This window comes from Echiichthys vipera (genome assembly GCF_963691815.1).
Source record: "Echiichthys vipera genome assembly, chromosome: 5".
Lineage (NCBI taxonomy): Eukaryota > Metazoa > Chordata > Actinopteri > Perciformes > Trachinidae > Echiichthys > Echiichthys vipera.
This window is the reverse complement of record NC_139830.1, coordinates 7,230,240-7,255,699: the sequence shown is the minus strand read 5'-3', so window position 1 is coordinate 7,255,699 and position 25,460 is coordinate 7,230,240. Positions and strand designations below refer to the sequence as shown.

At 40.8% G+C, this 25,460-nt stretch overlaps 1 protein-coding gene across 2 annotated transcripts in view; it reads left to right on the top strand.

Moving 5' to 3' along the window:
• The window catches only part of lsamp (limbic system associated membrane protein), a 193,609-nt gene that overhangs the window by 117,107 nt on the left and 51,042 nt on the right, over positions 1 to 25,460 (top strand). For both annotated transcript variants that reach the window (XM_083913421.1, XM_083913420.1), the window contains exons 2-3: positions 10,900 to 11,044; positions 11,972 to 12,059. In XM_083913421.1, coding sequence (XP_083769547.1) covers positions 10,900 to 11,044; positions 11,972 to 12,059 — 233 coding nt within the window. The remainder of the gene's footprint in view (positions 1 to 10,899; positions 11,045 to 11,971; positions 12,060 to 25,460) is intronic.

The following is a 25,460-nucleotide window of genomic DNA, read 5'->3' as shown; positions in this document are numbered from 1 at the left end:
GACAGAGTGTTAAACGCTTAATAAATAATAAAGATGTTTTTTAAATGTATGCTTCCCTTATTGCCTGTAAGGTTATGATGTGAAGATTAGCTATTAACCTGTCAGTGTCTCCCGTTGCTTTAATAAAATGAATTTGCTATGCCGTCCATGGCAACAATCCACAGAAGACCTTTCCAGCCTTCTCATTTGACACCACACCTGTCAATCATCTGTTTGATTTGCTGACCCCCTTAGTGATGCTGGCAGACCTTTAAAGTCCACTCGCAAGACTAAATGCTGTACATTCATTCCTCACAACCCCACTTAATAAGCCCGTGCTTTCTAAAATTAGCCCACGAGGGAAAAATGCAGATTAGTGTGGCGAGAGGGTATAAAAGCCTATTCTCAAACAGGAAATTATGATGAAACAACCTGCACTCCAAGCTTTGATTCACACCATAATTATTTAAGACACATCTTCAGATCAAAGTGCTACCTTTGAGATAAAAAAAAAAGACTACGGGTAAGAAAAAGGTAACAAAGCTCTTGGCTTATATTTGTATGATTTCCTGGGCTTTGCTAAAGCTCTACAGTACCGGATACAAGTGGAATCTATGTTGTTGAGATGTAGTGCAGGTCTCGGTAGTTCTACCTCAGTAGCTTTCCCAAACACATAGTGTGCTGCTGGGCCAACATATTCAAATACGCCTATTTCTTTTCAGACAGAATTTATGATGCTGCATTTCATTTCACAGCCTAAATAGAGGCAGCTAGGTCTGGAGTATTTTAAAACTTATAAGATTTTTTTTATTTTTATTCCTGCCTCTGCTCTCTTTCACTGGCACTGCATCATCAACTGATTCACTTCTTTTTTCCCGTAATGCACCAAAAGCAGAACACAGTGATGGATCACATAAGAGGTAAATGTGCGGAGTGGAGAAATGAGGTAGCAGTTCCATGGTGTCACACTGGGAGACAAGGCCTCATGTGACACCCTGTAATAACAAGAGCAGTTTGTGCATTGAAAAGGGGATACAGCATAATAAATAGTGATGGGCGGGAAAGGTCAGCACTCTGCAGCCAGTAATTTTGGAGTATAATTTGCAGCTGTAAGAAGCATGTGGCTGACAATAGCAGTAATAAGTCTCTCCACCCTATACTTACACTCTTTCCTCAACACAAGGCAGGACAGATATATAGGATTAAATGCAGATGCTATACTTTGATGTAGTGAAAATCAAGCTATTGAAATTACACTTATCAGGTGCACTTTATCCATCCTTACACATGCACTGACTGATGATTGTGCTGTACAGTCAGACCACAGTGGTATGGCAAAGTAATACGAGGCGGACGGAAAGGAGATGAGCAAGGAATGGGAAGGGGAGAGGAGAGGTAAAGAATAAGAAGGATGGATGGAGCAAGAGTAAATGATGCAGACGGAGAGTGAAGGGCAAAGACAGAAAGACGAGAAGGCAAAAGAGATGAAAGGAGAATGAGAGTGACAAAAAGGGAAGATATGACAGAGGGAGGAAGCACAGTACATCTCCTGAGATTCAATAGCAGCATACTGCCCTTGCCATAGATCCTCCTTCCTACTGTATGTCTCAATAAGGCACCATCTGTTACAAGCTCATTACATCCAACCATTTCTCCCTCACACTCCAACTCTGTTCAAAAACACAACAAAGAGGAGGGAAACTATGGAGGACTTGTCACATTGACTTTCAAATGAGGATGGACGGGTGAAAGTGAAACTCGACTGACAGGAGAAGTGTCAGGGCTCCTGACATGGACAGTAAGGACTCTGATCATTCGTAAGAAGTCAGTTTCCACCAGTGCACTTTTTGCCTTTGCTCTCTTCTACTCGTCCCATTACAGTTGCTGTGATGATTTAAAGTATTGCACTTCACAGCAGACCCAAACGCAGCATCTAATTGGAGTGGCTTAAGAAGCTCAGCAAAAACACGACACAAAGGAATCGAACTGCCCTGGCACTTGCAAAGCCTCAGAGGTAAAATAACACCTGTTCCAAGCAAATTTGAATCAAGCAATCCTGCAAATTCCTGAGTTGTTTACAACCATTTTTTGATGAATAATTTCCCCCCGCTTGGTTTGCTGGCCAAGTCTCAAAACAATCATTCCTGCCCTGATTAATGACTTGCTCTAAGCACTGATGCATGCCAACAAAGATGGAGGGGCTTCATGGTGGGGGAATTTGTGGCTGTCTTGGGGTTTTGAAGGAGAGAGGATAAATCAACTGAGCAACAAAGCCTACTCCAAGTGATTCTATAGTGCCACTGAGGATTCCCCTACAGGGGTTGGCTCAAGGGTTTCACTTAAGGGAGGGACTGATGAGTTTCACTGACTGAAGAGATTGTAGTTACTGATGGCAGGTCTTCATGAGTTAAAGGGTTAAAACAGCTCTGTTGTTGTCTATGTTCTTCTTCTTTGTATGTAGATCTTAAACATAGATGGACAGAGACACTGGACCAATTCAAGTGTCAGGTCTATTCAGATGATTGACTCTTCCTGTGATAACAGCTTTGTTTAAAATCACGATTAATTAAATGATACACTTTCTCACCTTCGACACGTCAGCCTCATCATTCCTCCCTTGAAGTGCTTCATTAAACCTGCAAAGAAAAAAACGACATAGCTGTAGCTGCCTTTTGAAATGACAATATAATTAATGCGAACTCTTTGCAACTGATGTCGACACTGATTACAAAAGCCTTACAAAGACTTTACCTGCTGATTGTCAATTAACAAAATGCATGAGAAGACATAAACAAACACACATGAATGAACAAGACATCCGCATGGAAAGTTTCATTGTTTGTGCTAAATGTTTCTGTGATTGAACACAATATCATGTTAAAGTGTAACTGGCAGTGGGAGATATTCAGCTTTAGTTTCTTTGATAACATAATAAGGTGAATTATATTGCAAGCCCAATCCTAGGGGATGAACTTAGACCTCCCTGGAAATACATTTAACCTGCTGCACAGAGAATATCTGGGGCAAAAAATTGCTTTGAGGTCTACAAAGGAATGACCTGACTTTGATTTGGTATGCAGCTTTAGCTTTGCTTCTATCCCATAGCTTACATTTCCTTTCTCTCTTTTCTTGGTGTCACTTTCTTCTGTGGCATGTCTTTTCTTTTTCTGGCTGTCCGTTTGTTGTTCTGATTGTCAATCTCTCCATATCCCCCCGTCTGTCTTTTGTGCACCTTGCCACTGTATATAAAAAACAAAGACAAATAACTTACTGGCTAACTTCAGCAGCTCTTGCCCGACACATTGGAGTAAAGCAGATTTTGATCAAACAGCTGCAACGGAAACATATACATGCACACAGATACACCTTAGTGATACAGGTTGCCCAGTAAAAAACGAGGATAAAAGGAAAAAAGGTGAGGAGGAGAGGGGAATGAGATGGAGGCAGAAGGTTGAGGAGGGTGGGGCAGAACAAGACAGAAGCACTACAAGGAGGAAATGGAGCAAACACAGGTTCTTGTTAAAGGGTGAGAGGTATCGGAGAGGCAAAAAGGAGAGAAAAGACGAGGTGAGGTAAGGTGAGGAGAACTGGGTATTGATGGGGATAGCGGGTGGTGGGGCTTTTCTGTCAGTCTTGGCACATCGTTCCTCTCATTACAGTTTCACTCCCTGGCTTCAGCTTGCTCTTTGGTCCTCCCCCACGGCAAGCCCTGGAGCAGGGATCCATCCAGCCCATCCCTCCTGTCAACACAAGCCCAGCTCAGCAGCCCTGGCCCAGGCATCTGTCAGCCCACACAGTCCCCTGTCAGCCATAGCCTATTGGCCAGTCCATATTGGCACAGCACAGCGGGGCAGAAACAGAGTATAATATAGCAGAGCAGAGCATCCATCAACAAAGCTCATGGTAACACAGCGCAGGACAGCAACCGAGGCATCAATCACAAGCAGACCCCATGTAAACCCAGCCTCTGGTCTCTGAAGGGACTGATAAACAACAAGGCCACTTTGTAAAACCCAGAAAAAAAAAACCGGTTCATTTAACAAGGCTTTTTGTTTACAAGCATCAGCAAATATTTGCCAGCATTTACAAGCTTTTTTATGTTAACAGAGACTATGTATTCTACAGAGGATTATGGGCTTGGAGAGGATTCTGCCGAGCATTGCAAACATGAAGATGCTGTTGCGATTATAAAAGTGTGATTTTTTTTTTTCCACCAAATATTCAAATAAATAAAGTCACGCTGTCTAAATAACACAGTCGAGATACTGCATCATTGTGAGGGCTGCAGCCAGTTAATGGGATGGATTTTCATTACAAATCATCCAACCGTGGCTCGCTACTCTAATCAAATCGAGTTCCCTGCAAGCGACTTGTTGGATGTGACTCATATCATGCCAGCCGGAGACAGCAGAGCTCTTATTTCTCATTCCGGTCCAGCAGAGCCCCAGCGCTTTCTAGACACGCATTGACGGCTACTATGCTACATGGAATTGGGAACTACAGGGAGACAACTGCCCTAAGAAGTGATAGGAATCTATCTGCTTCCTGAGAAGTCGCTAATTAGTGAGAATAGGAAAAAGCTACTGAGCCTGGTCTACTCTCTGCACCAAAGGTTGCCAGGAGCCACTGGAGGCTTGAGCAGTTCGAAGGAAGACAGACAAAGTGCAGGTAGCAGAAAAACCTGGTCTGTAGTGCAGATCAATGAATAGTTCCTTTGATTACTATTTCATCCTCTCTACTTCTAGCCAAGAGTGTTGATGGAGAGATGAGACAGGAGAAGAAACTTACACAGAGGATTAGGTATAACCAGGAACAGAAGCATACGGGGAGAGGAAACGAGAAGGAGAGGAAGAGAAGTGGAGGAGTGATAAGGCAGAGGTGTAAAGAAATGAGATGGAAAGAGATAAGGCAAGAGAAGATGAGTGGAACAGCGTAATGCGGCTCTGATTGAAGTCTGAGTGTGGTGACATGCAAAGTACTATGTCTTTGACCCATATGGAGCAGCATATGGAGACAACTAACTGAAGGGAGGCAATGCAATTAGAAACATTTGGATGATTAATAGTCCCAGTCACCTGTATTTATCCAAGAGCTCCCATGGTACTTTGGAGGAGCCACACTCACAGTACGAGTGCAAATCACAATTAGAACTGCTTGTCTCACTTAAACAGTGAGTATAATTGGGTGTAACCTGAATGTTTCCTCATTTATTTCACTATATTTCCTCCTTCCTTCATGACCTGGAAACTGATGTTTGCACAGGGATCTTGGCAGCCACAGATGTAAATCACAGAAAGATGTTTTGATATTACTTTTAAATCACCTCTGGCAGAGGAAGAACTGTAGTAGTAGTAGTTTTATTTGAGTTAATTTTATCGATATTTTACTCTGGCCAGCAATTTGAAAGAAAAATTTGATTTCACGAAATTACCAAATTACAGAAAAGGGCGGTGGGGTACTGATGTTCATGGTCCACATATGCTTCAGGAATATGTGTGCTGTGCTGCTCTCCAAGGTGCTTATCCTGTTGCTAGAAGCAGCAAGGGAGTTATTCAGAGTGATCTCTTTGACCCCCACCCACAGCAGAAGGAAGGCTTCTGCCAGTACAAATCTCTGCCAATACCTTCCTGGTTCAATCATTGTCTTCACCTGTATACTCTCTGTTTTCTTTTTCTATTTTTGCTGAATCTTGGATTTTCATATTGCTAGACAAGACGTTCCATTTGCTGTTGTTTATTTTGCACCATAGTTTGACTGGCAATCTCAAGTGATTTAATTCGAAAACACTGTTTGCTGCAGTGTATCATGAATCCTAATGACTTTTCCTCTAGTGCCATGTTTAGTTTTGAGTGAAATGTCATAGCAACTGTTGCATAGATTGAGTAAACACATTCATGTCGCCCTCTGGATACTTTTTTTTAAAATGTTTCCAATACTTTGGTTGATTACCAAATACCTGCAACACCAATGATATTTCCATCAGCCTCATCTGTACAGCTGTAGCAAATGTTAGCATGCCCACTCAACAAACAAAGATGGTGAACTTTGTTACCTCCCCTTCATTGAAAACGGAGACAATAGCACGACAATACAATTAATTGAGTACAGATGAAAACTCAAGTGTTTTATTTTACAAAGTCTTTTGAACGTAACAAAGCTTAACCAACATGTGAAGGACGAGGGGACATGGAGGCTGTGCTATACAATTAAAATAAAGACACACAACACAAAAGCAGGCCTAATTAATGACTAACTCTGAAAAGAAAACACAAACAAAAGACCTAGTTTCTTATCTTAAAAAAGAGCTTAAACTTAACAATTCCATGGACGGTATCAACAACTAAACCTGGTGTGTCTAGACAAACGTTACCTGTATGTAAAATGCATATGCTATGCCTAACTCCTCGTTTCTACCACAACATACCTTTTATCTTAACAAGAGTTTAAACAAATTGACCACAGCTAAGAGAGTGGGCAACTGCTCAGGTGTGCTCCTTTTATTGATAGGCCTGAATGGTCATTTGCCAGCTCAAAGCCTGAGGAAACCAATGACAACAGAGGAGGGGAAGAGAGAGAAAAGCAGGAGGAAAGAAACACGTGTACAGCAGGCACGTTGCCTCTGCCTGGTAATTAACACCCCTACCCATATAAGTGCAAACATATTACCTGAAATTACATCTTACATACTGTTTGGAGCTACACCTTACAATTGACATAATAACTAAATAGCATGTAACAAGGCAAATGGCTGATGTCAAGGTTGCAGTCTTGCATAATGGTGACCAACCCATATTACATTGGTTATGGTTATATAGCATTTTTACAGTATAAGTGAGAAAAAGCCAAAATAGCTGCTTTAGACAGTGAAGTTACCTTTTGTTCATTTAAGACCATCAGCATCTTTTCTGGTAAAGCACTCTTAAAATATTCTAAGAGAATTACTGAAGAAGGGATTCAAAACAGCCCTTGACCTCCTTTGTGGCACACCATTTGTCAAAGAGAAAGAGATTTTTCTCGAGTGAAGTCATTGAACATTTGATCACCAGACTTGTTATAGTCCCTGAATTTTTACCTGTAGGCTTCTGGCACAAAGTCATAAAAATAATAATTAATAATAATAACAATGATACATTTTATTTGTTGGCGCCTTTCGAGACACCCAAGGATGCCTTACAAGCTCATAGGCACATAATATTGATTATCTAAGCTCATCGTATTGTAAGCTTTCTTCTAAAGAAAGAGATAACACAACTTCCTTTAGTTTACCTACTAGCTTGCGCTGAAGTAGGATAGGCCACAGTCCCTTGTCCGGGCTACTGCAGTTCAAACAACGGGGAATGCAGCATTGCTACGTTAGAGCCGGATGGCTGTGGTCATGCTTGGAATGGATGATGCCACAGACAGCGTAGGAAATTATAGCACACCATCTTTTAATGACCAGCTGTGGAAAATGTAAATTTAATGTGTTTCTATAGTCATTACTGCTATTTCTATTTAATTTATTGTGTCTTTTTAAATAGAAATTATGGTTTATTTTCTATTGTTCTGTCCTAAATTCTATTACAATGACTGCTGCTTTCAATTACATACGTTTCACCTTATCTCAAATCCACTTAAGTTTAAAGTCTGTAACATTTACATCTTAATTGCATGATGAATCATGTTACAATTTGCTGAGTATCAATTAGGCAGTCTTTGAACTGTGTTTCTAGCGACCACAAACCATCAGTCAGGCTGTACTTTCCCTTTGCAAAGCAGAAACCATCAGCTGGCATCATCCATCTTTCATTGAATAGTCTCTGTGCACTCTGTAAAGAGTAATAAAAATGTCAGTGAGTGTGTTGGTAATATGGGCCCACACATTTTTGTAAAGCAATCACAAAAGTGGGATCTGAGTGTAGTCAGTAAATATTGCAAGGATACAAAAGAACAGTAGCATCTAACAGTTTAAGCACTACTTGCCTGGTGGTTGTAGCATAACTACCAGGCAAGTAATAAGGTTTGCTGCGCTACAACTACAACCACTAAAGGAGTTATTTTTCTCAGGATGATATGATATTTGCGCAGCTTATTTGCGCAGCTAATTTCCTTAGCGTCTTAACAGTAATCCCCATTATGTGTCAGCATTGAGCTGAAGCCTGTATCCACTTTTGGCTTCATAAAGGGTCAGTTTTTTGACTCTGCAGATTGTTAAAACGTAGTTCTGGGTTCTTTAACCTCTTGGTAGTACATCCCACCATACAGCAGCTTAAAGGCATTTTTCCGTTTTTTTGCTAGCAGACAGAATTAACGTGGAGGCCCCCTCACACAATACAAAATCAATGGAGAACAGTGCGGGCGGGGCTTTCTGTCTCTGTGGCTCCAGTGCATCATCGAGCCATAAAGTTCAAGCCCACCATGAAAAAGACTAAACCCAAAAATATTTGAAAAACTGTTAAATGCTCTAACTCCATAGTTAAGTATTACATGAATTACTGTATTTTCCCTAGTTGACATCAGTCATTTTTCAACATGTTTATGTTATAGTGTTTTGAAACAAATCCCAAGTTTACTTTAGATAGACTTTAAATTAAAACTTTTTTTTTCATTTTGCAGAGAAATGTAGCACTTCAACTAGAGATAGCTATCGGAAATTATTAATGGAGGAATATGTCTTCAATTCAAAAAACTTTATTTGTCCCCGGGGGGCAATTCAGGGCACACAGAGCAGCAAATAACGTCAGTGCAACTATACAAAAACATTTTACCTATCAACAAGAATAAAGTTGATAGAGTCTCTAAACAGTGACAGACAGGGTGGCCAGAGATGGTTTCTACAAGTGGATTAAAGGCTGCATTATTTGAGCTTTACAGTAAAATTATAAGATTTCAAGGATGTATTGTTTTTCAAACATATGTGTTGTAACCCAATAGTTTAACTTAACTCTATATAACTGTCTCTGCATGAAGACAGTTGTCCTACGCAGTGAATCGAACTGGTGTCACGATTCTGTTCACGTCGTGTTTTTCTGTTCTTCACTTACCTGCTTTTGTTTTTTCACCTACTCCTGTTTACTTCTCACCGGGAGACAAGTGGTAATAAGGGAGAAGAGGAAGCAAGCCCCCTGAAAACAAACAAGATGCAGCCAGTCAGTCAGCCAGGGCAGTTTATTGCGTCACTGCAAACACCTAAAATCTGTTCAACTTGTCACTGGATGTCTTTGTGTTTCACTCATTTAAAGCACTGCAATAGAAAGCAACCTCCTTTCATGAATCTAATGTAAGACAAAGATATGATTAAAATAAAGAAATACATTACAATTTAGCAAATATGCAAATACTAGTTTGAAGGGAAAATCCTGCAACCAAGACAGTATATCAGCAATTCTAAAAGTTTATATAATTGTGTGATGATTAATCGGTTGTTGAACAGGCGTGTCACATCTCTGTAGCTGATCTCTTTTTTTCCCACAGTGCGACAGTGTCACAAACTGTACAGCCGATTGTTTTAATGCTACACTGGAACTACAGCGCAGTATATCACAGTGAAGTTCAGTGAAATATTGTGTTGTTTTGTGTATATTTATATGCATTCTCATTGGATTCTAAATTATCTTTTTTTGTATATTCAAAAGCACATATGACCATAATATAAAGCAAATGGCTTCGGTTTTGAACACGTAACCTGCATGAATCAAGCACTGAGGGCTCATCATTCATGGATGATTTGCAGAGGTTAAAGCTCAAAACTCATAAAAAGGATAATTTATTATATGGATTTGAATTATGTGAGTCAGGCTCTGTTTTAGTGCTGCAGATGTCTCCTCTGGATTCACAGAATCCATGCTTCTATAGTTGTTCAGTTGTTGTTCATATGACTCTGCTTCATTAGTGGAAAAATGTGTCTTAATTCCAGAAGATTTTGATTATAAGTCTGTTAATTAGAGCTATTTGAAACAAAACAGAATAAACCTGTTCACTTTAGAGCGAGGAAAGTGGAGGGTAGATGACAAATAAAGTGAGTTATCTGAGCTCTGCACAAAGGGAAGGAACATCAACATGAATTCAAGCTGCGAGTACAAGCCTTCAACAAATCTGACATCCAGCCCCCACTGGGCAAGAAGGTGGGGTGACTCCACCACCACTTTGTGCATCACCCAGGGTCACACGCCAAAGACAGCCTCACTCCACTGCTTCACTAATCTACTCTCTTGTAGACCAACACACTCCAAAGCGGAGTACACAGCCAAAGCTCAGGGAGACGTCGGAATTTGCATGTGAGGCACATCCTCTGTCGGCTTGCATTGCGGCTGATATCCATTCTCATTGATTCCGACGTCTTCTCACATTTACATTTATTCATTAGGCAGACGCTCGGCTCCCATCCCTCCCGTTCGAGATGTCTTAGCTCGAGCTTACTTGGCGTAATGTTCTGACAGCATGCAACAAGGAGTAAACAAGAGGATATCGTTAAAGGAGATGTATTTATCAAAGCGGGGAATGGAGACAGGTTCAAAGAAGCAAGAGAGAAGGGGTGGGAGGACGAGATGTGTTTAGGGATGGATTGAGGATGAGAAAGAGAAAGATGCTCCTCAACTTTAGCTTTTCTTTCAAGACCTCAGGATAAGAGGAGTGCTGAGCTGTCTGATTAGTTTAAGTAACTCTGAAATACTCTGTTTGGTCAGCAATATCAAACACTTCTCTGCTGAGGGTTGCAGTATACCCAGCAGACCCATTGTTTCAAGAAATGATTGTGCCTTTAAACTGTTACTTAAAGTGCCTCTGTGTTTCAGACAGCCCACCTACTTTGTGGAATTGTTATCGGTTCACTATTTGTTTGTTTCCTATCCACAAAACTCAACATTTCCTTTCTCCCAATAAGATTACACATTTATTTCTGTTTCTTTCTCCTCATCTCTACCATTCTCGTTGTGCCTGCAGGTGTTATGTGGATGACAAAGTGTCCAAGGCGGCCTGGCTCAATCGTTCCAACATTATCTTTGCCGGCCAGGACAAGTGGTCCCTGGACCCCAGAGTAGATCTGGTCACTAAAGGACAGCTGGAGTACAGCCTGCGCATACAAAAGGTAAAACTTTTTTTTAGTAAAAAGTATTATTTGTGTAATCGTTATCTGGGCTTGAATGACAGTTGTATTTATCGATGAGATAGAACAGAGTTGTTACCAAAGATCCTATTCAAACATTGTGAGATCTGACCTTAACACACTTTAAGAGCTAAATACTTGGTGGTTTTCATTTGTTTATGCAGCTGGTTCAGCCAGACGGACTATTATCCTACACTATTCTTAACTAACTTTCCAAACCATGAACATGTGGGAAGACAAATGTATTTGTGTGAAGCCTAACTTAACACTTAAAGAAATAGTTTACCATTTTAGAAAATGACAATATTGGCAAGAAAGCAAATAAGAGTATTCTCTTGTAATGTTGAACTATTCCTTGAAATTGTCAAACCAAAAATTGTACAATGTACAAACTTAAGTACATATCAAGAATAAATCCAGCAATCTTAATTAATGTTATAATTTATTATCAAATACTAGGTTTTTTACCATGTATGTTTTTTTAAGTGTCAACATTGCATGCTAGAAGCCCTGCTAATATGCAAATCCTGTTTCACTGTCTTTAATGAGTGAACTCTCAGCTTTAACACACCTTTAACACACAAGATGCTAAGTATGTAAGAAAGTCATATCTCCTAAGTTGTGAAATGGTGAAAAAAAATAAACCGAAAGCTTAATTGAAAATAATAAATTATATAAATGTTAAGTTAATTAGAAAAGATAAGTTGATTCCACTAAATTTCTATATGAGGTTTTACCGCGCAGTTTAAAAATCATATTTTATTCAGAAAATAGAATTAAAATGTTAAAGCACTGCAGTCGTAAAAAAGGTTACAGATTAACATGAAGTTAGACTACTACTCTGCCTATAATATTGTGATAATATATTCAGACTAATGAAATAGCAATATGTTATGTTATTTTGTGTAGGTGGATGTGTATGACGAGGGGTCGTACACCTGCTCCATACAGACCAAGCAGCAGTCCAAGACCTCGCAGGTCTATCTCATTGTACAAGGTAAGCGGCACCTCTGCATAAACACCAAGCCTCCTACCCATTTCAGCTAGACAGCAATCAGCTTTGAAATTGAGTCAATAAAACACAGTATATGCTAGACAGAAGCTACAACACATCTGTCACATGTCTCAAGAGTCAGAGAAATTGTCCAGCAGCACACACACAGCGTGCTGTACATGCGTCATCATGGCTTTGCTGTATGTTAATATGTATTGTCCAGGGAAAAAAAGCCTTGTCACAAACGGTCGCCGACAGCAACAATATTTCTTGTTCCAGTTCGAATGAATCTTAAGTGCACTTAAAAAGCCCTCAGCAGTAGTTTTCCTTTTCAAGGAAAAGAACGTTATTTCTCCTGAATGGAGACAGCAGGAAAGTTGAGCGTGAGAGAAAGAAGGTGCTGCAGGATTTGATCCAAGGCCTTGAGGGTAGGTTTTTATTTGCAAATTTTTTTTTTTTTTCTTTCAAAATTTACCTTTTGTGTTTTAAGGTTGTAGCTCTTGAGATGGAAGGGAACGCAATGCTATGATATTGTCTAATTGTACCTGAGAGTGCTGAGAAAGATGCAGTCAGGTTGAACCTTTCTTTTTTGTTTTTCTGCATGTTGTTCCCAGCTTCTTAGTTGAAAAACAGTTCATCCAATGACTGCCGCCACAGGGACTAATGATTATCCAATCAGCTCCATGGCGTTGCCAAGTAGAAAAGGCGTGTCTTCTCAGTATCGCCAGACATCACAGTTTGTTTACTTTGCTCCACTCCACTCTTGAAACACATGGCTATGCATCAGTGTCGTCTTGAAATTATGTTAGATTCAGTCAGATATGTTGGTCTCTAGTGATTGGTTAAGGGAAATTGAATCCTCCTCCCCCAGGGAAATCGTTGGAAAGTGGCAATGTCAGACTTAAGATGGAAACCAAGTGTAACGACTTGACAGATTTGTCTGATATCAGGAAAAAATACTTGGCCCTGTTAGTTCTTTAAACCTCTGAAAGGTTTCTGAATTGCTGGTAAGCTCTTGGGATAATGAAAGAATAAGAGCAATAAAAACATTGAGCTCTGCATCGAGGCTGAAAAAAACTTTGTTATCCATTAAAATACCATCGCCAAGTCAATGTCGTCTTGTTTCCCAAAGTTACAGTTAGTTGACAGAAATTGCTCTTAAACTGTCAGAAACAGGCTGCCTGACAAACACAAGTGAGAAACCTGAGTGCTCAAAAATGGGATCTCCTGGAGTTTGTTTATTTGCATGTGTGGGGGCGTTTGCCTTAATATGCTTTGCTTTCAGCTGCAAATGTTCCCACCTTAATTTGTCCATTATCCTGAGAAGAAATACTGAAGCAAGACATGGAGTGCTGTACAGTATATGTACAGTGACACACCTAATGTTGCAGCTCAATACATTTCCCCATAGTCCATTGTTTCATCAATCAGTTTGTTTTCTTTTACCTGCCCTTTCAATTTCAAAATTACTGACCGTCCGACGTGAAACCCGACCCATTATTAATACTACAGGCTGTCAGTGGAGGAAATGCACCCCTTTGTAATTTAACCACTTACAATTGCCTATTTGAGAAACTTCCCATTCAGCTATGAACTGAAGATATCATCCATTAATAGCATTTTTAAAGGTCAATATATGAATTGATGCTTCTCTTCTTGGATCCATGACAGCAAATTGCTTCTCCTTTCCAGAATCCATTGTGTCCGATTATTCAGCGCTTGATCATTGGAATGTCCTGCGTCGACTTCCAGCGTTGCTGTCGGCGGCCTCGTTTATCACAGCTAATGCGACAGCTATAGCCAAACATGGATTATGTTGCTTTCCTTCCCTGTTACTTTGTCCTCTGCTCTGCCTCTTAAAGTCCCATTCAATTTTGCTGCCATTGTTATGCTCATCTGTTGTATTTTCCTGCTCCGTGGGTGTAATCTTCTCCTTTGCGGTTCACTCCAGCATCTTTCATCTACATTGCGGTGCAGTGCTGAAGGTGTAGGTTTGTGCCAATTACCCTGAATGTGTTACCGTGCACAAGTACTGTGGAGTGTTTATTTCATTTTTAAATGGTTGTCAAACATTGAACACAGATGTAATGAAACTACTAAATGCAGAAAAATAATTAGATAACCAGCATAGTAAGTAAAACCGGCTTCATGAATAGTCCACTGCTTATTGAACTTCTGCTTCTGCTTCCCGTAACTTTTCTACCCATAACAGTATGAAGGTTTGAGTCTTTTACCAAGGGAAGATAAGCATTTGTCTTTGTGTGTGGCTCCACTATTCGATCATAGCAAGCAGCCTAAACTAACCCCGCAAAACCCAATCAACTCTGAAGGATAATAATTCACCCTGCCTTCATCTTTTAATGGGTATGAAAATTTTCCAAGCATCAAACATTGCCCCTGGTTACAGACCCAAGAGCGGGTTTACATAACCAAAGCTGACAATTTTCTGCTAGCAGGGACAGGAACGTAATTGGAAAACAAATGATCAGACAAAGTAAATTTGCCAGGATGAAAAAGTGGCTAACTCGCGGGGCTCAGATGAGTTGTACCAAGCAGGGTCACTGCACATGACAAGAATCTCAATATAATGGCAGCCTTTCCATCCCAATCTAATATGATTTTCATGAAACACAGACATAGAAGTTTAGCCGATGGGCAAGCCCGGACCAGTGTTGTGATGATTTGAAGGTTTGACTTTAATGTTTGCCAAGTCTATTAACTATGATACTTAATTATGAGTATGTGTGTGTGAGTGCATGCATGCATACCTGCATACATCCATGTCAGTGACTATGGCTTGCTTTTGTGTTGTTTAGATAATACTAAGTTAAGACCGTTCACTTATTTGTCACAGTTATAAATCAGGAAAACACTCCTCTCACTAAGTTTTTCTTTAAATCAGTAAATCTACCCATTTCACTCTTCCCATAGCTTAATCCTAGTGTGGGGGGACATTTTGTGCTTTCATGCCAATGTTCCATTCCTAAAGTGAGGAACATATTTTTCAAACTGTAAAAGAAAAATATTTGCCTAGTGAAAAAGTTTAATAGCTTAGCTATCCCTCTATAACTATTTTCATACTGAACTTTTCTTGAATCTGTTTGTGCAGGACTGATGTGACATGGGGATATCCAGTCATCTGCAATAATTGTGGACATGATTTGACTTCTGTCCCCATTTGTGTGTATTTAAAACATTATTCTACCAGTCTAGTCAATTGAAAAACAAATTCCTAATGATTACATGCATGGCCCAGCAATTGCTACACACTATGGGGTAAAACAACTTCTCATCATTACAGTGAACATTGGGGAAAACACTGAGATAGGAACAAGAGAGTGACACAGTGGCATGCAGGAAACACCACACTATGAAAGGGTAATCAAACAGTAAAAACCATGTGAGAATAGAGAGGGTATTTTTTGCTCATAGGAAGCTGTTGCATGAGTACGAATGGCCTGTATAACCGTTCAATGAACTGCAGTGTTGTTGAATATCAAAATTATAGTTCATATCCTAGCAATCAGTGGGTGGAATACAGATGCATCAGGAAACTTGACAACATAAAATCACATCTGTCACGTCTATGATTGGTGAATAATATGATGTGCTCTGGTGAAGACAACCCTCTGATAAAAATGATACCTGCTGAATCAAATTACGCGTGAAATTTATTTTACTTGTTCCTGAGAAAGGGTTTTGTCTTCATTGGTCATGAGACTGAATTGAAAAAAAGACAACTACAATGCAATTTTGGTCATAGGCTAATATGGCTGCAGCTTTTAAGCCTTCATCAGTCATCATCTTTACCAACATATGAGGTGTAGGCCTACCTTATCAAAACTGGTACTCTACGGATGCCCCTGGGGGGGTCTACGGTCTTTCCTCCACTTTTGTCCAGATGAATTTTGTGCAGACTTTCATGGTCAACAGAAGATGAATTTCACTGACTTTCATTGATCTCCTTACTTTTCCTCTAGCAACGTCATGAGGTTGACATTATTTATTGTAATTTCTCAACCATTATTGGATTGATTGCCATGAAATTTGGAGCGGACAATCCTGTTCCCCACATGACTGATTGTGATTAATCACCAAATACCAGACAAAGACAGACCGTTGTCAACCAAAAAAAGCCGTACAGGTCAATTATTAAAACCCATATTTTGTTTGTTTGTTGTTAGGTGGTGTGCTCTAGTGGCCATAATAATTATGGCAGGAGCAAAGCAGGAAGTCAGGTTATGTAGTACAGAATGCGACAAAGTCCTTGTAAAGAGGAGGTCATGGTGGATGGATGGAAGTTAATGAATGTAACTATGTTAGTATGGAACCACATCACAGAGGTTACTATTCATTTTAACACAAAACATGGTCTTTTCCTAGCCCTTACCAAGTAGTTTTGTTCAATAAACTTTTCACAATGTTAACCACATAAACACTGATGTGCTTATTTACAGCCTCAAAGAGCTGCTATCATGACCATATAGTATCTTAAGTTACTATAAGGTAACTTATAGTAACTTAAAATAAACACACAACTTTATTTTGATAGGGAGAGATTGGGGAGATTTTTACCATATTTAATGAGGAGGAGCAGAAAAATAATATTAGTAATGTCATGGGAGGGATTTGACTTAAGCCGAGATGTAGCCCAAATCTCCACCCCATCATAATCATACTCTTTGTACAAACATATCCAGAGCAGCAGTGTTTCAGCAAATTCAGCAAAACTCAACATGCCATGCAAATGTGTTTCATAGAATGCATAGGCTGGGGAGTGATTCATTCATCTCATGAGGTTGTCCCATATTACTCATCCCACAGGAGAGGGACTTTTTGTTCACTTAGCCCTTACTGTATCTGCTTGCTGACTGCTGACCCCAATCAGAAATATTGCAGCTTGTTGAACTCTAATTCCCACAAGTGTTTCCGACAGTCAGCATTTATGATCTGAATATTTCACCGGTTGGGAATTATGAGTAACCGCAGACAGTGAGAGAATCGGCTTTCAGCATGCAGGGTCTCAAATCACCGGCCTAATCACTAGCCACATGTAAATCGAAAGTCTTTTTTTTTTCATTGTGCAGCCCAGGCTGAAGGAGCCTTAACAGCTGCACTGCACTGTCCTGCTGCTAGAGATTATACATGTTATGCATGTGTGTCCATGTGTGTGTGTGTCTCTATCTCTCTCTGTCTGTGTACTAAACTGTGCTGGCAATTATACGAGTGTGTGTTGGGTTTTTTTTTTACTATGAGCAACTATGAGTTCCTTGAAGACTGTCAATAGTGTTGCTCTCTAGCTGGTTTGCAATTACAATAGGCTCCTTTCATGGTTTCTTGTCTTTTTAATTTTTTCCGCTATACTTACTTTTCAGTACAGTGATGCTTGGTCAGCGGAATCTAATCAGTATTGATCTGATGCTATTGAATTAAACTTCATCATAATTCAAATTAAATGCATATTTTGCCTTGACCTTCAGGAAATGATTTTGGTAGTCTTGTTACAAAAATAGATGCAATTTAACTGATCAAACTCACTGATCAATACCTGTCAAACCTGTTTTTTAAACCTTCCTCTAACATTGTCTTTGTTGTATAATGATGTGTAGCACAGATAAAAAAAAAAGTCATGTTTGCAGGACTGTATATGGTTGCTTATTTTTCAAAATAACATCATAAGTCGTATTTCTGTTTGGGTTTATGTCCCCAACCAGTCTGGCCAGGCAGTCTGCATTGGCTCTTAAATCTACAAGTTATCACCCAAACCTTTCTTGCAAGCAGCTTTCCCTCCGAGACAGATGGCATTATCCATTCATAAATGTCACAGAAACAGAGCGACTATAAAGTAGCAGACAAAGTGAATCGTCTTGTATAAACAGCTGTTTCCTGGTTTCGGTGGCATCATTTCAATATGTTTTATCCAATGGGAAGTGACACATGTTAATGCACTGTATACACTTGCGCTGGAGCTTGGGGAATTGATAGACTTAATGCAAAAGCAGGGTGTTGTGTGTGTTGTTTTAGCCTCCTGCACAAAATCAGAAAAAATATCTTTATATTTACCCCCCCATTCTAATCACATTCCCCTCCAGCACGTTGGGTGCTTTAGCCTTTATTTTTGGTCTGGCAAGTGCTCTTATAGTTGATTTTAACAGTGTAAGCCCTGACCTCATTACTGACTCTAAATCAGCCATGCGAAACACAGTTTATCCCTACTAGGCATCACTGCTTTGTGGTCTTCAAATGCATCCTCTTACACACTTATCAGTCTTTTCAATCTTTCATTCCTTCCCTACTTGTATCACAATGCCGTGGTATTTAAGGAGCTAATCCAAAGGATCCTCTAAAGGTAGTGTCTCTCTAAAGATCACCCTAGCAGGAGGGGGGTGGCAGTTTGCTTGTGTGAGTGTGTGTGTGTGAGTGTGTGTGTGTGTGTGTGTGTGTGTGTGTGTGTGTGTGTGTGTGTGTGTGTGTGTGTGTGTGTGTGTGTGTGTGTGTGTGTGTGTGTGTGTGTGTGTGTGTGTGTGTGTGTGTGTGTGTGTGTGTGTGGGTGGGTGGGTGGGTGTGTGTGTGTGTGGGTGTGTGCGTGCACATATCTTCTACTCAACAGTCTGGGCAAGGAGAAGGACTGACCTTTTAACAATTATCATGGGACAATCAGAACCTTTCAGCTGTGCCTGTGAAGCCGTCTAGCCACTTTGCTCCTCTCCACCTCTTCCCATCTCCACGACCCCTTCCTCCTTTTTCCTGCCCATGCACATCCCTCACACTTCTCCATCTTGGACCACCTTTTAACAATGCTGTTGCTCAAAGGGTGTTTTCCGTCACACTTGAACATATGGGGTTATATGGACAGGAGGGAGATAGAAAGATTGGGAAAGGCAGAGGAATCGAAAGAGATGTAAAGTGCAAATTAGGTATGGCAATCATTAATTCGAGATATCGGCAGTCTGTGTGGCTCTACTGCTTAAGCACAGTAATCACCACCACATATACATTATTGTTTGTATTGCCACCAGCTATGGTGTTCAGACTACATTCTTTTTGCTGGATGCTCCCTCCTCACCCATCTGAAAAAAGAGAGATCAATGAAGCTTCAATTCACCAAAGGCAAAAGGCAAACACATTAACAAAAAATATTCATTGTCATGCAGCAGCCTCTCATTGAAGGTAAAGCTATTGTTCATCAAGGACTTCTTGTCTGTCTAGTGTCCAAATGTCTACTGCATACATCACACTACATGCAAAATCAAAGGGAAAAAAGAACATTGATGAATTACTTTACTTATTATTTCATTTAGCTGGATTGTGCATTACAAGCTGCTAAGGCAGTGAAAAGATTTAAATGGTAGAATCTGACATTTCTTGTAGCATGGGAAGTTTTTTATGAAGGTGGATGGTTCTTAGTAGGACTGGGAATTGGGAAAAGTAAGAGGACATATAACTGACTCATATTTTATCATGCATTTACTGTGTGTGTGTGTGTGTGTATGTGTGTGTGTATGTGTGTGTGTGTGTGTGTGTGTGTGTGTGTGTGTGTGTGTGTGTGTGTGTGTGTGTGTGTGTGTGTGTGTGTGTCTGTGTGTGTGTGTGTGTGTGTGTCTGTGTGCGTGTGTGTGTCTGTGTGTGTGTGTGTGTCTGTGTGTGTATACAGTATATATATAGGGGATATATTTGTGGCCACTCGGGGGCAGCAGAACAGGCTGTGAACTGACATATTAGGATTTGCAAAGTTGTGAAATGCAAATGTTTTAGCAAACTGTTCTATTTACACATCCAGCAGGCACAGAGCAATATTAGCACTCATTTGGAGCGTTGGTTCTGAACTTGGTCTTTACCAACTCCTGAGGGAAATAACTGGCACTTTAGCTGCTACTGAAAACGTTCCACTATGTTCACCAGCCAGTCACTTGCTTGATCTGCTATGAGGTGCTGTGCAGGAAGGGTATTAGTTTTAGATATTAGGGTTTAGAGCTATTTTCAGTGAAACCAGCCACCTGCTGTGGCCTCAAACCACTCTATAACAGTGGTGATACTGAACCGAAACAGTAAAGTTGCGGGCAGGGGAACTGCACATTACACATATTAATTTCATCCATTGTTTATATAAAAAAAAATTGATCGGTGCAGCTCTTAAAGCATTACTGCACAGTTGATTTATCCATCTCTGAAAACACTTATGGGTGCCTTATTTTTAACATTCAGGATATTCAGAGGAATTTCTTAGTCCAGGGTTCAAGCATTTGGAGAGCCTGCATACCCTGCACACGAAGCACTGGCTTGTGTGAATGCCAGTAGTAAACCCCACTATGCCTCATTATGCCTGCTGTGAGCATGATGGCAGACAGGCCACTAGACATATATCCATACATTCATACAGCAGCCCCTGAGGGACAAGATTACATATAGTCATCACATCACCCATTATTCCATGTCGCTACCCAGTTCAATGAAGAAGTGGCACAGAGAGAGAGAGAGAGAGAGACAGACAGACAGACAGACAGACAGAGAAAGACAGAGCGAGAAAGCAACCACCCATATTTTCTATTGCCTTTGAACTTTCATAATGAAACTCACTCCTTGAAGTTTTAATGAATGCAACAACTTGACATTCCCTTTTCCTTACTGGACTGCTGAGCTTATGTTGCTTGGACTGAGTCTCTTAAAAAAAGTATCCTTTAATCTTCTGTATGCTTGTTGTAAGAGATGCTCTCATGCATTTATATGGGGCCATCCCATTGACACACACATGTCAGCAGGGGTATTGACAGGGGCTGCAGGTGAACCATCAGGGCCATATTTCACAAACTAACCAGGAGAGCCAGGGGCAATCAGTTCTAGACAGTGTCTGCCCCGTCTTATATCTGATAAAGAGGAACACTATTTATTTCATCATTGCCTCTGCTCCCCCCACACATGCCCATTAGGAAAGTGCTAGTATCCTCTCCCTCCATCTTTCCCCATCTTCTATGTGACCTGGGCCTGACAGATAGATGGACAGCCCTTTGGCACGGGGCTCTTCACGCTTGTGAATGCCTCTGGAAGTGAGATTGAGTGGCAGAGTTAAACCTGACCTCACCTGCTTTCTCTGAGGGTGTGTGTAGAGGTTGTGTCAGACTGTGTGCAGTGTGTCAAAGTGTATTATCCTGAATGCATGGTTCTTTATAAGTAAATCTATGGATTTGTGACTGCCCTTCTGGCTCACAAATGTGTGCTTTTTACCATTTCAACCAACGGTGGCTTCATCAAATGCTTTCACCTTTTTCTTCAATGACTGCCCAACATTACTACAGGGTTACCTGGGTTTGTGTGTGTGTGTGTGTGTGTGTGTGTGTGTGTGTGTGTGTGTGTGTGTGTGTGTGTGTGTGTGTGTGTGTGTGTGTGTGTGTGTGTGTGTGTGTGTGTGTGTGTGTGTGTGTGTGTGAGCGCGCGCGCGCGCGCGTGTGCGTGTGTGTCTATGAACTCTCTGCCACTCAGCCCTGCTGGTGTTCAGGTCAATCCCACTGCTAGGCCTTAATCCCACTTGTATCACCATGGGCTGGATAAGAGCATAGAGTTGAAGTGAGGGACACCACAACAAAATTTAGCATGCTAAATATGAGCAGAAATTGCTCATTTTGATCCGGTGAGGTTAGTGAGTGACTGCTGTGTTCCATGAATGATGTCCACCTATTAGATCCATTTAGACACGTGAAGGGGGAGAGAACAGCGTGAGGAAGATTCGTCTTTGTTTTGTGTGCACTTGTCAGTGGCACACGGCTGCACTTCAGACACACTGAGAGATATCTGATTTCAGAGGCTTCCTGATGGCTCAGTTGTTACCAGCTCAGCACTGCTCGGGCCCATGTGGATTCAAACTACTTCCCTATCTCCCCTCTTCCTCTCCCTATTGTCAGCAATCAGAATAAAAGTACAGACTTTCTTGCAAGAGGAGAAGGCAATGTTGGTTTGGCAGTAGGTCAGTCTTCCACTTTTATCCAGACTGAAATATCTCAACAAATTTATAATGGATTGCCTTGAAATTTTGGACAGGTATTCATGTTTCTGACAGGATGGAGCCCACTGGCTTTGATAAGCCTCTGACTCTTCCTCAAGCATCTCTGTAAAAGTAAATCCCTGCAAAACCAATGACATTTCCATAAGCCTCAGTTGTACTTATTTAGTGCTAATTAGCAAATACTAGCATGCTAACATGCTAAACTAGGATAATCAACCTGACACAATGCTTAACATCAGCATGTTAGCACTGTGACTCTGAGTATGTTGGCATTTAGCTCAAAGCACAGTACATGCTGTGAAAAGTAGGCCTACAGCCCCGTAGAGCCGCTAGCATGGCTATACTGTAGACTTCATGTTTAATGTCCAGTTTGAACTGAGAAAGATGCTTGAAAAGATTTTAAAGTGATTGTTTATATCAGGAGTGTTTCAAAGAGACTTATAAAATGCATTGGCTGACATCTGTTATGTGATTTGCATAGATTTTGTACTCATCCTCAGTATTTTCTAGTGGGTGTACTATTACCAGTGGGCTGCTCCTTCACCCAGTGCACACTGCCCCACCAGATGTCTGGCATGTTATTAAATTGGACCATATGGTAGCCACTGCTGATGCAGTACTTTACGTATCAAGTCGTCTGTGTGGCAGGAGAGCGCTAAAGACTTCTTGTGATGAAGCATATGTCTTGTTGGATGTTTTTGATGGAGGGCTGCTCTTCAAAATGCTTGGATTCGGACTGTTTTCAATATGTCATTGGATGCCATTCAAGTATTTGACTGCAAATTCAAGCTTTGTCAGAAATGTTCCGGTCTGACTGTATTTTTGTGTTAAATCAGCAACTTTCTATGAAATAGCTTCCTATAAAAGCTTCCCTTACTTCCTATAAAGTGACTTAAACTTTCCTTGTGATATTCCTGTATAATCGTATCCCATACTCAGTAGTTTTCGAAGCACACTGTAATCAAAATGGGGGCCCTCTGAGAAACTAAAAATACATTTCACTAATGAGAAAAAACTGCTTATCACTTATGGAGGGTAAATATTTATGACTCTTCATTAGAATAGTCTCACAGCTAGTAGCTGAGTGTTGTTGAGCATGTGCTTCTTTCCAGAACTTTGATGGTGCAGCTACATATTTAATGGGAAATATTTTTTCCCTGTGAGGGTCTTTGAGTGTTGGCACTGGTCGTTTTCTGCAGTGGCCACTGTGGTAAGTAACATATGGGCTTGTTATCTCTCTTTAGAGCGAGAATACACTCTCCCAACACCAGCCACTTGCTCATTAGACTGCAGCAAAGAAACAGAGAGAAGGAAAACATTGTGAGGAAAGGAGACAGAGAAAGAGTGACAGTGATGAGTCGATGAGACAGAATGGCAACAGACAAAGGACTGAAGAAATAAAAGCAAGTCAGCGTGGAAAGGAGACAGACACGGAGAACGACGGACGTTGTGTGTATGTGACATACTGTATGTGCACAAAATTAATATTTGCATCCAAGTGTGCACGTCGTCTATGAACGACAAAAGGAGTTGATTCGAGAGGAAGTTGAAATTCAGTGAGTGTCGCCAATGTACGTAGATGCAGGAGAGAAAGCACGATGGAGAACACACCCGTCAACATCAGCCGGTATAGTAGCAGCAGCAGAAGGGGGTCCCAGTCGGTGTGTGTGAGGAGCTCTGTGGGGTGGTCTCCAGCTGAGCGTATCAGTGCTCAGCTCTTCAGACAGCAAGAAACAACAAGGTGGTAGAGTGTCTGAAACACAATCAACACTTTAGCCAATGGCACACTGAAAGTTGTGCAAACTCAATTATTTCGCTTTAATGTAACAAGACATCTTGTTGTGAACTTCATATCATATTTGTTTTGGTGAATGTGAATTCTATTTGAACTATTGTTGCTTTGATCTGTTTACTTTTACCATGCTGGGGTTGCATTCACCAACAAGCATTTTGCCATTGGCGCTTGGCCTTACTGAGGAAGGAAAAGAAGCAGCTCAAGAAACTCTGTGACAGCCTGAGTTAAGCTTGTGCTGTGTTGTGAATGTACTGTAGTATAATGCTCACACAGGCACTAAACTGTTAAAGTGCTTACTCTGTTGTATGGATCCAGAGTAAGGAGTGCTCTAAGCTGGTTATTCCAGAATCACATCACAGAGAGCCGCAGGTACATCCATAAAATGGACTGTTGGATTCACATCCTTTTAAGTCCTATTTAGCTCATTGGGAGAATACCAGATGCTGACCGGTGACTGTCATGGGGATTACAAGGTCTGAAGAGTACTGTGACATGTTCCGAAGCTAAAACTAAAATCACAATCAAATAGCACAAAAAGGCATCGTACTTCCATGATTTTGCGTATTTGAAACAGAAAGCAGGAAGAGAGCTAGGGAGGGGCAATTTTATGTTAAGGAAGGGAGATTTTGTCTTATCTGGCACAACATGAAAAAATAATTTAAACATTATTGCACTCCATGAAGTATTCATATTCAGATTTTGAAGGAAATAGAACAAGTTAAGACTTTAACAGAAGAGTGTGACATCATTTTCATTTTAAAAGAAATGTTTCCCTGTAGATTTGACTTTGTACCTCTTACTTCTGTTTTGACCTTCTTCTTTTTAAATTTATATCTCTTTAGATTATCCTAACTTTATTCAACAGTAATGCAAATCACTTGAAATATATATATGTGTTTTGATGTCCTGCTTACAGGTTGAGGAAGTGATTTTGTTCGTCTTCTTTCAAGTTCATAGCAATCTCAGATGTCGTTGTGCCCATATTCGGCAAAGGCCAAACCTGATGAGTCGAGTTCTAGCAGGTCTTCTGGGCTACACCAGGGTTCATCTGCACATTCATGTTCTGCACTGGTGAAAAGCTGCATGGGTCTGTTCTATTGTATAGCTCCAGGGTTTCATCAGTCTTTTGCACCTCCTCTGCTCAACACACAGTCTATTTAGAGACTTCCAGGTTGCTTAACCAAGGTAATGGTAAAGTTCAGTGGGTAACTCTGCGCCGTCATTCTAGAGCCTGGGTGTTAGATTTTTTCCATCTTTCCAGGTGTTGCTCCTTGCTTTTTATTTAGTCATCTGGAGGAGCAGGACCATCTGCATGAAGCTGGTTCTAGGTCGCAGGCTGTGAGACTCAGTCAGCCATGCAAGGGGTGTCTTACTCACTCGTCTGACTGACCAAGGTGATAAGGGGGAGTGATGCCAACAAGGGAATAGATACCAGGGAGAGGTGTTGTCTTAATGCATCCCATTATAAAGCGGCAGGTGTCATTTTAAGCTGTCCACCAGTTTGGTGTGACATGATGGGCTCCAGCTTGAGGTGCCATACTCTACTTTGGAGAAACACAGTGCAATGGCAGTTGCACGGACTGTTGAGGAATTGTGCCCCACTTGACTGGTT